The sequence below is a fragment of the Rosa rugosa genome, chromosome 2 (genome assembly GCF_958449725.1).
Source record: "Rosa rugosa chromosome 2, drRosRugo1.1, whole genome shotgun sequence".
Taxonomy (NCBI): Eukaryota; Viridiplantae; Streptophyta; class Magnoliopsida; order Rosales; family Rosaceae; genus Rosa; species Rosa rugosa.
The window spans coordinates 55,689,085-55,703,123 of NC_084821.1; the positions used below are offsets into that span (position 1 = coordinate 55,689,085).

The window sequence follows — 14,039 nt, forward strand, 5'->3', positions numbered from 1 at the left end:
ACTCCTTCATTACCCTTTTTAATTTCAAAGCTACCCAATTCTCATTCTCTCTACCTCAATATTTTAGTTTCCGCACACATTTGGGAAAAAAAAAAAACTCACTTCTTGGTGTTATTTGTTTATTGCTCCCTCTCTCAAGCATTATGTCGAACACCTAGCCTTCTAAGGGAGTCGAGTTTGAGCTTCCAATGTTTATAGTCTGTGGCTTTCTCGTAATGTTCTTTATCTCCAGAGAATAATTGGAGTCTCTGGTTTGAATTTTACTTGTGCTAGAAAACAACCACTAGTGTAATGTTCCTTAATTTCTCTCAATTCCCTCCAAGTTTTTTATTTTTTATTTTTATTTTTCTGGTCGACACTCTACCTATCTTTTTTTCTTCTTGTTTTGATTGAAAATTGACTCCATTAATTCTTTACCAAGGTCAAACTACATTTTAACTCAGCTAAAATCAAAATCACTGTTTTGATCACCTCTTACTTTGACCAGAGAGCAAATTTTCCACACCTTTGAAACATCCATTAATTTTTTTCTTTCTAATTGAGAACCAGTCGATACTACTACTTGGGTATAATAGCAGAAAATCTTTTACCTAGCAACAATTTAATGTTTATATGTGTTGGGTGTCTTAAAAAGATAATGTATAATTAGCATTCTTCACATAATTCATATTTAGCATCATTTCATCTAGTAAAATGTCTTGAGTTTGACTCATCGGTTTGTTGTTACATCTTCTCAGTTGTAGCTAATCATTTGTTTAATAAAAATTGACGTTTTTACTAAAAAAAATTTTCAGCCCAATATCATTTAATCTAGTGGCATAAGCCTCCCATTTGTAAATGAGAGGTTGTGAGTTCGACTCATAATAGACTAGTTGTTTATTTGATAAAAAAAAATTCACATTTTTCATATATCAAACTATTTTAGCGGAACAATTCGGTAGAGTATCTCCTCACTAGCTGACTAAAGTAAAAGTGAAAGCTTGTTCATCTTACCAAGTATTTAAAGGTATGCCTGAGCAGATATCTTTGGTTAGTGTGCGTAGTTGTGTGCAACTTCTGCAAGTCACGCATTAGTGGGTCCATAATGCCACCCTTAAGACGAAGTGGGGGAGTGCTTCTTACTTGCTATGGATTCGAACAAGCTGACTGGTTCCGCCTTATCCAGATCCACCTTGAACTCTTGAAGGGGGTTTCACCTCAAGGAATTTCTTAGATAGGTTGGGCCCCCTCCCTCTCAACCAATTTCTTGACTATAACCTGATTTTGTCTTACTACCGCCTCGAGAAATTTCTCAGATTGGTTAGGCCTTCTCCCTCTCTGCCCATTTGTTGACTAGAAACCCATTATTTCTCATGCCTTGATTAGGAACTCATTCTAAAATTTTGCACCCCCACATTAATCATCTTCAACACCTAAAACAATTCTAGCCTAAGGGAAACTTAGGAAAAGTTCACTCGGAAAGTTCTCAAATCAAGAGCCATGAATTTTCATTTTCCATAAATGTACAATGTACGTACCAAATATTGTGTTCAGATCAAAATAATAAATCCAATATGACTTACTGACCTAAAAGCTAACTGAGAATTCAAAGGAGCCTACATTGATACCCCTATACAAATCAACAAAGATGATATGATCACGAAAATGAAATATCATTCATCTAGCCTCAAGTAGCGTAAAACTAACTTCATTAGCCGAGCATGCTCTAGATAAAGGATTGACTTGGTTTTCAGACCTATCACTACTTTTACTATAAAACCCAGGTTTTTCAGGTTGAGGCAATGCACCTTCACCACTCAACATTAGAACAACATCTGACATGCTTGGCCTATCTTCTGGATCTTTCTGCACACATAAAAGACCCACATGAATTGAGCGCAGAACTTCCTCAGATGGATTAGTGGAGTTCCCTACTGATGTATCAAGCAATTCTATGGACCTGCCTTCCGTGTATAGATTCCATGCCTGAAAGGAAGAAACACTTACTTTTAGCAACAGAAGCAGAAAATCAACCAAAAAATAAATAAATCTCAAACTTTGCAGCTGAAACTCACATGTCCAAGAAGGTTGAGGTCATGGTCTGGATGAGAGAATCCTCTATTTCTCTTCCCACTTATTATCTCCAACACCGAAACACCAAAGCTAAAGACGTCGGATTTGGTAGAGTAGAACCCGTCACTTGCATATTCTGGGGACATGTAACCATAGGTTCCAACCACTCTCATCGTTTCTGCTACAGTTTCATTTCCTCCAAAACTTCTAGCTAGACCAAAGTCTGAGATCTTGGGGTTAAATTCATTGTCTAATAAAATATTGCCTGCTTTGAGATCTCTATGAATTACTCTCAGTCTAGAATCTTGATGAAGATAGAGGAGCCCCCGAGCAATACCATTGATGATGTCAAAGCGCTTAGGCCAATCTAGTAGCATGCTTTTTCTTTGATCTGCACATAACATGCCAAATGGAACATCATTAGGTGATAAGAAACTTAACCAAATGGACAAATGAAACTAGAATTGAAGGTTTCTCAGTTAAACAAACCAAAAATAAAGAAGTCCAAGCTTTTGTTAGGCATGCATTCGTAGATGAGCATCATTTCATCGGCTTGAATGCAACATCCAAGAAGCTTCACTAGATTCCTGTGCTGGAGTTTGGCAATATGCATAACCTCATTTTTGAACTCATTTACTCCTTGTGAAGAATGTTTTGAGAGCCTTTTGACAGCTATTTCTTGCCCATTTCTCAACATACCCTGAAATCCAACAGTTCACTTAATTATGACCAAAGTCCATACTCTGCAGTCTGTACATGTATTCATCAGCCCATATTAAAACTACATATGGTACTATGTAACTTGGAAACTGTCAATATTTGTACAAAAAAATATTCAATACCTTAAAGACGCATCCAAAACCACCTTCTCCAAGCTTATTGTCGTTTGAAAAGTTGCTGGTTGCAGAGACAATAGTAGCCAAGTCAAACAATGGTAATTCAAGATCTTCCTTCTTGCTGTGCGTCAGTTTTCCTGCAAATGGTTAAACAACTTAGATTCTCAGGTGAGCTTGTTGAGCTTATAACTAATATGTCAAGTAAAAGTAGAATGGATCAAAAAAATAAATAATTCCCTATGAAGATCTGAACTTCCTAGCTAGGAAAGTAGATCTGTATGACGAGTAATACAAACAATTTACCATCTTTTTGATGTTTCTTCTGGCAAATGTATAGACAGAAGGCTAGGCCCAGGATCAGCAGTCCAGTAGATGGCACGATACAGCTTAATATGATCCTCCTTTTCTTTACATTGAAATTAGCAAGTTTACCATTGATCTTTGTATAGTCTTCAGGATCTGAAAGCATAATATTCAGGAGATTAAAGAAAACACCATGTAATGTGACTAATGTCTATCATGAATCCATGATATCATCCGATGAACAATGCTACTCACTGAGACAAGCTTAAAGATGAAATTTCTAATTGTAAAACATTGTAGTAAGAACTGACTTTATGGGTTGAAGATGATTCCATACCTTGTTCTGATGCTGCCATCCTTATGTAAATATCTTGTCCATTTTCAGTGAGATTTCTCATATCAATCAGATCGCCAAACCACATCAAGCACCCAGTTCCTCCTTCGCTAATATACAAATTTGAATAAGCAGTGCAGGAACAGTTTCTGGTGCACTCCATCTCGCATTCCTTGAGGCTCATACTTTTGTTAAACCAGGATTGTTCTGTGTTTGGAAATTTGACCCCAGAGTACTTCAGAAACTTGTCGCCATTGCAAGCTAGTGGAGTCTTTCTCACACACCCATTTGACCAATCCATTGTGTCCCAATCTTTTGGAAATTTTGGCACAAAACCTTTCAAGCAGCCGCATACTGGGGAGTTCTCAATATTGCAAGCACCATATGCACCACAAAGTGCATAATTGTCACAGTTATCCATCTGTGCTGTTAAGTAAAGGAACCAACTTTGGGTTCTATCGATCCATGTGTAGCGCTGCAGAAGCCCATCTTGAGTTAACACCAGCCTGGAAAGAACTGAGCTGTTGAGAAGCTTATAGCTATAGTATTCTTCATGATCATGATCATCAAAAACTAGCTGATATGTGTAAACATAGTTTGGACCTAAATGAGGCGTTCCACTGAACCGGATTCCATTCCATGGACCAGTCCGAAATCTTATGTCTGAACCCTCCCTCAGAACTTGTTCTGCATATCCTCTGGGACCATGTTGAAATGTGAAGTTGCCTTGAGAAGGATCAGAGGGACTTCTCCATGATGTAAGATGCCAATTGAAGCCTGTAACTGTGTTCCTACCAAGCTTCATACCTGCTAGCAATGTATCACCCGGGTAGTCAAAACTCTGCCACAAGTACTTCTCATCCTCTGCATCAACTTTGTCACTGCCATCTTTCACAACAAGGTTTCCTGAATCCAAAAGCTGTGCCACTGCATTTGGTGCGGTTGTTGATGTGTTGGAGGACCAAACTGTGGTGTTGTTCTGGTTGACAAGGACAAGAATTCCAGGGTTAGTGATTTTGAGAATACCTGATGAATCTGTGAGGGGTATTTCTCTGTTGGCAACCCACACAACCGTTGTAACCGATATCTTCTTGTACCATATGCCTACGTATCGATTACCAGAAGCGCCTGCAGGAGTGAAGAATCCGAGCTCAAAGGTTCCATCGGTTGAAACTATGGTCTCGCCGTCTTTGATGGACTGAAATGTACTTGTGCTGGCTTCTGCTGTGGCAAGCATTGCTGCAATGATGAGCAGGAAAGAACAGCAAAAGAGTTGCAAGCCGCACATCATATTAGGATAGTTTATTTCTCACTGCATGCTTGAAGGAAACTGAAATATAATTGAAGAGCTTATTTGTCCCCCTACCAGTCCCTTGCTTTTATAGTTGAAACTAGAAAGGATATAGTGACCTTCAGTGTTGCAGATTTGCAATGTGACCCTTACCGCCATATCCGTCAAATAAGGGTGCACATGACAAAGGACATCCAAGAAATTTCCAACGCATCTTCTCCAGCAACCCTGCATTTCAAGACCCTAGTGACCAGCAAAGCCTCCTCAACTGCCCAATCTCGGAAAACCAATTGATCATTGTAATCCAAAGCACCACATCTTTCAAAGGCAATTCATCGAACACTTCATGTGCGTCCTCCATTACCCTGAATTTAAAATACATATTAACCAAAGTACTACCAACATAGATATACAACTCCAACCCTAGTGTAGCCACCTGATCACCTCCTCCAGGAAAGCACATTGATCCTAGCAAAAGCCTTCAATGGGTTTCCCAATTACACATGGAAACGAACTGAGCCTTCTCAATGGGTTTCCAATAATAGTGGAAGAGCTCTTTTGTCCCAACAGTCCCTAATGAAAGGATTATTTACAGCAATGGCTCACCTTTTCTTTTTCCACTTTGGGGCCATATTCTTTCAAGTTTTGACTACATTTTTCCATGTGTGCAAATCATAATAAACATATGATTTGCATGACTTGACCTTGTTGCATCCAGAATTAAAAAAAAAAAAACAAATAGTATAATAACTTAACGTGAGGTTAAGATAAAAACATAGAGGGAACCTTGAAACTTCTCATGTCTGCTAATCAGGAATTAGTGAATAGATTTATGACAAAGCAAGGTTACATGGGAAATAAATGGCCACGGATCATGGTCGACTCATCCGGTTAAAATTTTAAGTGTATCATAGTACTATCGTTTATATAAAACGCTTGGTATATATTTGAGTAAAATAATACACTGGTTATATGAAACAATATTCTCGTTTGAATGAATTTAGACACATCAATCACTCCAAATTCCTCTATATTTGTAAATATCACATATTGTCTTGTTACATCCAAAAACGGTCATTTTCTAATTTTCTAAGTTACATTTTAAAGACCACTTATTTCTGCCAAACTCCAACCAAATAAGATTCATTTTAGTTCAGTAAACATTAACATTCATGATGGTGTTCATTCTATTTTGATGATGAAACGATCTTCAATTTCATTAATTTTTAAAAATACCTTTGATGAGCAAAACTTATCTTTTATGTACCGGATTGCATACACTACGAAATTTCTTTGATGGACTTGTACGTACTTCGGCCCCAAGTGGTAAATTAAGAGGAGCTGTTGTTTGCCACATGCACAACATTTGCCCTAGATTGTGGCTCAAAGCCCCCAATTCAATTCCCATATCTCCAATTTTATCGGATGTGTCCCCCACCAAAAGGGACAATTCAATCCCCCTAATCTAATATAGAAACAATCCGGTTACTTTTCCTCATATGGAATGTGCTCAAGTTGGTAATAGAACAAATCACCTAGTGGATGTCCAGCAAATAAAAATGTTTGACATGCTTATAAACCCCTAATCATTAACTTAGATTCTTGATAGTACTGAGTATACTAAGTGAAGATGATTATTATAAACCCCGAAGAAGCTCGTGGAATAATAATGTTCCGACATATTACATCAACATACGCAAAATCCAGTTGGCTATTTTTGGTAGTAGAAGATACCCAGAGGCGTCTCTATGATAAAAATACAATTTCATGACCATGTTTGATCAAGTACATGTACATAGTGCTACTATTGTCGTAGGCAATGGAGCAAGCAATGTGATCAACTAGCTGGTATTGTCTGAAACCACTTTTCATTTGAATTACATCATGCAAGTGGTTCCCCCCCCCCCCCCCCCCCCCCCCACCCCCTTTTTTTGTTGATACACGAAGAAAAAACTACAATGAAAAATCAAGAACACATCCCCCTCCCAACTGATCCAATTGAGACACTGGGGATATAGAAAGAGGGAGACAGTTAAACCAGACAGAATTCTCACGACTAGACTGATTAAGATTAGCTAGCTTGTCTGCTACAAAGTTAGCTTCTCTAGAGATGTGTTTGTACCGAATCCTGAAATAAATAAAACATTTAATCATTGGAAAATTCTCTATTTATCTCTTCCATATATCATTGCCACCACGATACCAAATATAGTGACCACTACAGACGTTATTGTATTGTATTGTAAGAATTAGAGAAATGTTAGCTGCATTTTCACTAACAGTGTACATGATATAAATTTGACAATGGGTTCTACTAATATTAAAATATATATATATATATATATATCTAACGGCAACGTACACATTAGGTTATTTTAGCTTCGCATACTGTGTCATAAAACATTTAAACAACCTTTCAGGTCAAGATTAACTTTGGCGATATGATCGAGATTGGTACTTGTTTTTGTCAGCTTTAATTTTGTTATATATGTTAGAGTATCAACAGCTTACCTATAACTTGTTTTCAGGTGGTTCTAGTTGGACCTCTAAATTTAATATTTGGACCTCTCCTACTTATATAACCTCTATTTCACTTTTTTGAATACTTAAAAAGCTCAGTACACCTCAAAAACACCCTTAAACAATTAAATCTATATCTTCAACAATTTTTTTTTATTATCTCTATTAATTCAACCATGAAGAATTTGTGAGTGAGCTGCATACATTTTTGGTGTACTTTTCAGTGACGGAACTAGAAAGTGATTCTTAGAGGGCCGAACAATACAATTAAAATAGGATAAATTTCAGTTTAGTGCCCTGTGGTTTGGGGGTAACATCATGTCAGTCTCTGCTCTTTCAATTTAATCAGCAACACCCCTGTGCTTTCAATTTCAATCAGCCGTGCCCAAATTTTACTGTTCCGTCCAATTTGAACGTTAACTTTGACTGGATTGACAAAGTAAAATTTGGACGGAACCTAATCCTAGAGACAAAACCTAAACCCTTCGAGCTATAAGGTTTAGGATGATTAACACAGCTATAAGCCCTTTAATGTTTAGATAGGCAGACCAATGGAATGAAGAAATAAAGCAAAACGATTGTAATTGATAGATAGGCAGACCAAAGAAATACTCGAGAAATTAAATTGTTTCATTTAATTCAAGCTCATTCCAAAAACAAAAGGATTGCAATTACACCAACATGAACTATCAATTAACGAGGCTCGAATAGGGTGGAGGTGAGCATATTAACTGAACATGCTTGTGAAGAAGAATGGACTTGGAGTTCAGTTAGAGCCCTCTCATTATAAAAACCAGGTTTATGAGGTACAGGCAGCACACCTTCACCACTTAACATTAGAACTGCAGCTGACATGCTTGGCCTGTCTTGTGGATTTTGCTGAACACATAAAAGACCCACATGAATCGTTCGCAGAACTTCTTGTAGATTAATGGAGTCCCCCACTGATGTAGCAAGCAATTCAATGGACCTTCCTTCTGTGTGTAAGTTCCATGCCTAAAAAGGAACGATACTTTTTTACTAAACAGAAGACGCAGAATGAATCAAAAAAGAATTTGTTAACTAGACAATAGTTGGCACTCACATGTCCAAGCAGGTTGAGGTTGTGGCCTGGATGAAGAAATCCTCTGTTTCTCTTCCCACTTATTATCTCCAGCATCAAAACACCAAAGCTATACATGTCTGATTTTATCGAGTAGAACCCGTCAATTGCATATTCTGGGGACATGTAACCACTGCAAATCATTGAATCAAAAACTATTTTTAAAAGCAAAGAAAGTTGACTATGCATTACTTGTTTTGAGCAACTTACTATGTTCCGACCACTTTATTCGTTTCTGCTTTAGTTTCATTTCCTCCAAAACTTCTAGCCAGGCCAAAGTCTGAGATTTTTGGGTTGAATTCACTGTCTAATAAGATATTGCCTGCTTTGAGATCTCTATGAATTACCCTCAGTCTAGAATCTTGATGAAGATAAAGGATCCCCCGAGCAATACCATTAATAATGTCAAAGCGCTTAGGCCAATCTAGTAAAAAGCTTCTTCTTTGATCTACAAAATAGCATGCCAAATGGGGCGGCATTAGGTGACTGGAAAATAAAGTGGAGTAATGAGGCCAAGTTAAAGTTTTTGAGCGGCCAAACCAAAAATAAAGAAGTCCAAGCTTTTGTTAGGCATGCATTCGTAGATCAGCATCATTTCATCTTCCTGAATACAGCATCCCAGAAGCTTCACTAGATTCCTGTGCTGAAGTTTGACAATATGTGTCACCTCATTCTTGAACTCATCCAGTCCTTGATTAGAATGCTTCGAGAGCCTCTTCACAGCTATTTCCTGTCCATCTTGCAATATACCCTGAAATCATATGTATGTATCATGACCAGAGAACAACACATTCACCATGCAACTTGGAATTTGGATAGTGTCAATTTGATTTTGATTGTACGGAGGATTATCAAATTTTACCTTAAAGACGGATCCGAATCCACCTTCTCCAAGTTTGCTGTTCTCTGAGAAGTTATCAGTGGCACAAACGACAGTAGCCAAGTCAAATAATGGAAGTTCAAAATCTTCCTTTTTTGAGGGAAGTTCTAAACCTTCTTCTCTTGAGGTAAGTTCTGAATCTTCTTTTTTGCTGCTCCTCATTTTCCCTGTGAAGTAAAAATCCATTTTGAAACCATATTAGATAATTTAACCCATTCATCCAGATATGCTCAATATCGCTTTGTAACTTATTAGCATTCTCGGGACAGATAGTATGATTTTGAAAATGATGAGCTACCATAAGATTGTTTAGTCTTGAACAATCAGGACCAACAAACATAATAAAGCACCTAATTATTAATTTCCTATAATAAACTTATAGGAAGTACTATTCTTTTGTAATCAAACAAAATCGATGCTTCCCAAATAAGCTAAAGTGAGGTCGTTTTCGAACTAGAGCATACAGCACGAAACCAATTGGCAACGGGTGCAGAGGCTCATACTTCTATATTGATAAAGCACCTAATTATTAATTTCCTATAATAAACTTATAGGAAGTACTATTCTTTTGTAATCAAACAAAATCGATGCTTCCCAAATAAGCTAAAGTGAGGTCATTTCCGAACTAGAGCATACAGCACGAAACCAATTGGCAACGGGTGCAGAGGCTCATACTTCTATATTGTATACATTCTAAAAGGTTACCAGGCGATGAGGGATTCAGTTAACAGGCATATTGGTACAACAGCAAATATTCCTATAAATTCTATAATCTTAACTACAGGACTAGAAAAAGGGAGGGCTTAAGAGTACATAAAAACTTACCATATTTTTTGCGCTGCTTCTTCCGGCAATAAAATACCAGGGCTATGCCCACGATCAGCAGTCCAGTAGGCAACAGAGTACCACATAATATGATTCTAACCTTCTTAGATTCAGAGTCTTTAGCATTGATAACTGTGTTGTCATGATCCAGGCCTAATATAGAATTTGAAAAAAAAATGAGGAATTAGAGAATTAATAAAGAAAAAACAACTGTGAAGTACAACTGAACAATACTGTCCCTCTCAGAAAATTTTGCATGAACATACTACACATTGAGTTTTGAGGTTGAAGAGTCTGTACCTAGTTCTGATGCAGCCATTCTTATATAAATATCTTGCCCATTTACAGTTAAATTTCTAATATCAATTAGGCTGCCAAACCACAGCAAGCAGCCAGATCCTCCATCCGTGATATCCAAATTTGCATAAGCTGTGCAGGAACAGTTCTTCAGGCACACCATCTCACATTCCTTGAGATTCATACTTCTGTTGAACCAGGACTGCTCTGTGTTTGGCAATTTCACTGCAGAGTACTTCTCAAACAAGTCACCGCTGCAATTTACTGAATTTAGTGGAGTCCTTCTCACACAGCCATTTGACCAATCCACTACATCCCAGTCCTTTGGATATTTGGGTTGAAATCCATTCAAGCAGCGACATACTGGGGAACTGTCAATACTGCAAGCACCATTTGGACCACAGAATGCATAATTGTCGCAGTTATCAATTAAAGCTGTTTGATAAAGAAATCCCCAAGTTTGGGTTGTATCAATCCATGTGTAGCGCTGCACACGCCCATCTGGAGTGAGAATCACTCTTGAATAAACTGAGCTGTTAAGAAGCTCAAAAATATAATACTCTTCATCATGATCATCAAAAACAAGATTGTATGTGAATATGGAGTTTGGAGTTAAATGAGGCGTGCCACTGAATCGGATTCCATTCCATGGTCCAGTTCGCCATATCATAACTGAATCCTTCTTCAAAATTTCTTCTCCATATCCTCTGCGATCAAGTTCATATGTATGTTTTCCTAGAGAAGGATCCTGTGGGCTGTTCCATGATGTAAGATGCCTACTGAAGCCTGTAACTTTGTTCCAACCAAGCTTCATACCTGGTAGGAGTGTATCACTTGGGTAATCAAAACTTTGCCACAAGAAGTTCTCAGGGTCTGTATCATTGCCATCTGTTACAACAAGATTTCCTGAATCCAAAAGCTGGGCCACTGGATTATCTGCAGATCTCGATGTGTTTGAGGACCAAACTATGCTCTTGTTATGGTTGAGGAGGACAAGAATTCCAGGGTTGGTGACCTGCAGAACACCTGATGAATCAGTAAGGGGTGCTTCTCTGTTGGCAACCCATACTATTGTAGCCGATATCTTCTTGTACCATATCCCAACGTATCGGTTACTAGAACCAGTATAAGAACTAAAAAATCCAAGCTCAAAGTTTCCAGTAGTTGAAACTATAGTCTGGCCATCTCTAATGGACTGAAATGTACTTGTGCTGCCTCCCACTGTGGAAAATATCACTGTGATGATGAGCAGAAAAGAGCAAATAGGATGAAAGCACATCGTAATTAAAACCTTCAATGGATTATTCATGACTGTAATACTTGAACACCTCATTTTCATAGAAGACTTATTATCCCCCTAGTCCCTTGCTGTAATAGCTGAAATAACACTGAAGCCTCTATTTCTATGATTGACATTCCAACAACTCTATAATTACTTAAATCCAACAAATTCAATAATTATACATATAGAGTTATGATTGCAAGCAACTATTAGTTTGTAACTCCTTCAATATATTATACCTGTAATAGATTAACTATCTACCCTGTAATTTTCTTTTAGTCTGCTTCCTGGGAGTCAAAATGGGAGTGTATGGCCTCAGCAAAGAAGACAAATCACTAAGTTAAGATAAGTCAACACATGCATTTGAATTAGTTTTAGACCTCATTTATCCCCCTACTCCCTTGCTGCAATAGTTGAAATAACACTGCAGCCTCTACCTCTATGATTAACATTTCCACATCCACAACTCTGCAATTACTTAAATCCTATAAATTTGGTGATCATATGTCAGTTATGACTGGAAGGAATTAATTATTTTCTAATTCAAGCAATATTCTATAGCTTTAATGGATTGACTATCTGTCATTTCATTTTCTTTAGTGTGCTTGCTGGTGGACAGGAGAGAATACAAATCACTAACTCAAGATGAGTCAATACATGCAATTTTGACATAGTTGCAAGGAATTCTCTCCCAACTGTTTAGATTGCGGGCAGTGATCATTTACTTAACAAGATTATACAATACATGAAAGATTTAGAACTGCATTTAAATGAAAGATTAGAAACTGCTTTCAAATAAACATCACCATCCAGTTTCAACTTTCAACCAAAGAAAATCCTGCTTTGAAATAAACATCATTATGCAATTAACCATTTTCTAATTCCTTCAATAGTCAATACTTGTAAAGGATTATTATCTACCCTGTCATTTTCTTTTGGTCTTCTTCCTGGGGAGTCTGGACTGAGAAGTTAAATTATAACTAACTCAAAATAAGTCAATACATTCAGTTTGAAGCAGTTGCAATGAATTCATTCCCAATTGTTTACACTGTAGGCGGCGTATTAACATGCTTACGAAGATCATACGAAACATGAAAGACTAGAACTTCATTTGAATAAAATACTAAAATTGCTTTCAACTAAACAACATTATCCAATGTGAAACTAAGAAAAATTCAATTCAACAGAAGGTAGAGTACTTACTTCCAATGCCATTCAACTTCGGATGGCAATTAGGAATGCGTAATCCTCTCCCAATCAACAATGGTCCTCATGGAATGGAGCTAGTTTCATTTCGGATTATTCAAAACCCGGTCCACTAACACGGCGCGTTCTGGAAATACCAAATTCCAAAGGACAAATCTTGTAATCCAAATCCCTCAACTCTAACAAAACTGCAGATTTCTGATTTGGGTACTCTTTGGCATTATTCTTGAAGTCAATTCCCATCCTTTTCTCTATCCCTTTCATTTTCTCCTACAAGTTGATACTAAATTAGGTCGGTAGCAACATTCAACAGAATTAGGGACACAGCTGAACCCCAAATTCCCAAAATGGATTTTAATATGCTAGATGCCAGCAAAAATCCTATAAGTATGATAATGATGCATGAATATATAGACCAAGTCTTACAAAACTCATATAACCAATAAAAAACAATGCAGTAAATAAAGGGCATGCATAAATTAATGTACTTTGTGAAAGGAGGCTTCAAAAAACCCAGAAAAATAGTAGTCAGAGAGAGTACAATGAAATGGTGTGACTCACGATGAGACTACTGGAATGGAGTTCGATTAAGTTTCAGGTTACGTGAAGGTTGGAGATGAAGGTGAGCAGCCTTTTGTATTTGGGTTGACTAAAGTCAATTACTTTAATGGAATGAGATTCCAGAATTACCTGAATTGAAGTTTCAGGTTCCAGCTGTCTACTTTAAAGGCGATGAGAGTTTATTTGACTTTGATTATCGTATATTCGTATGTTCAAGTTGAGACACTGGGCTTTGCCCAAAAAACAAAAGTTGAGACACTGGTCCGAGTTTCGACTGGTAGTAATCAAAGTTTTACCAACAACGAAGTTTTTTGAACCAAAAATCGATAAACTGCACCGAACTGTATCAAAATTGAATCGAAATGATAAAGTTAATGAAAACTTAATTGAAACGACGCTTGTGATGCGGCTTTCGGACTTATAATCAATTCTTATAAATTGAATCGAACCAATAGAAAATAATATTTATCATTATTAATTTTATTTACTTTTTTTTTTTTTAATTATAGAATAAGGTATAACACATTTATATCTATAGTCTTGTTAGTCT

General features: G+C 37.2%; 2 protein-coding genes across 6 annotated transcripts; both read right to left on the reverse strand.

Annotated features, from left to right (window-relative positions):
* Positions 1-1,530: 1,530 nt before the first annotated feature.
* Positions 1,531-5,170, reverse strand: LOC133731072 (G-type lectin S-receptor-like serine/threonine-protein kinase At4g27290). Its single transcript, XM_062158536.1, has 6 exons — positions 3,529-5,170; positions 3,192-3,347; positions 2,895-3,025; positions 2,542-2,752; positions 2,055-2,443; positions 1,531-1,965 (listed from the first exon to the last, which is right to left on the reverse strand). Exons 1-6 carry the CDS (start codon positions 4,814-4,816, stop codon positions 1,657-1,659), a joined length of 2,484 nt encoding a protein of 827 aa, XP_062014520.1. The 5' UTR covers positions 4,817-5,170; the 3' UTR covers positions 1,531-1,656.
* Positions 5,171-7,980: 2,810 nt separating this feature from the next.
* LOC133728571 (G-type lectin S-receptor-like serine/threonine-protein kinase At4g27290) lies at positions 7,981-13,614 on the reverse strand. 5 transcript variants are annotated; one of them, XM_062155979.1, is made up of 9 exons: positions 13,490-13,614; positions 12,926-13,198; positions 10,444-11,676; positions 10,144-10,296; positions 9,301-9,485; positions 8,979-9,189; positions 8,649-8,886; positions 8,421-8,571; positions 7,981-8,332 (listed from the first exon to the last, which is right to left on the reverse strand). In XM_062155979.1, coding segments are annotated over exons 2-9 (2,475 nt in total). In that variant the 5' UTR covers positions 12,927-13,198; positions 13,490-13,614; the 3' UTR covers positions 7,981-8,029. The 5 variants fall into 5 exon arrangements, with proteins under 5 accessions (XP_062011963.1, XP_062011962.1, XP_062011961.1 ...); XM_062155978.1 differs by lacking the exon at positions 13,490-13,614 and having other exon boundaries at positions 12,926-13,304; XM_062155977.1 differs by lacking the exons at positions 12,926-13,198; positions 13,490-13,614 and having other exon boundaries at positions 10,144-10,275; positions 10,444-12,209.
* Positions 13,615-14,039: the final 425 nt, after the last annotated feature.

Excerpts from the sequence above, each read along its gene's own strand:
- LOC133728571 (XM_062155976.1), bottom strand. The coding sequence starts at position 11,779 with ATGAAAATGAGGTGTTCAAGTATTACAGTCATGAATAATCCATTGAAG. Across the intron at positions 10,297-10,443 it reads AATGGCTGCATCAGAACTAG|GCCTGGATCATGACAACACA; the intron begins GTACAGACTCTT and ends ATTCTATATTAG. Across the intron at positions 8,572-8,648 it reads AATAAAGTGGTCGGAACATA|TGGTTACATGTCCCCAGAAT; the intron begins GTAAGTTGCTCA and ends AATGATTTGCAG.
- LOC133731072 (XM_062158536.1), bottom strand. The coding sequence starts at position 4,816 with ATGATGTGCGGCTTGCAACTCTTTTGCTGTTCTTTCCTGCTCATCATT. Across the intron at positions 3,026-3,191 it reads GAAGAAACATCAAAAAGATG|GAAAACTGACGCACAGCAAG; the intron begins GTAAATTGTTTG and ends AACCATTTGCAG. Across the intron at positions 2,444-2,541 it reads CTTGGACTTCTTTATTTTTG|ATCAAAGAAAAAGCATGCTA; the intron begins GTTTGTTTAACT and ends TGTTATGTGCAG.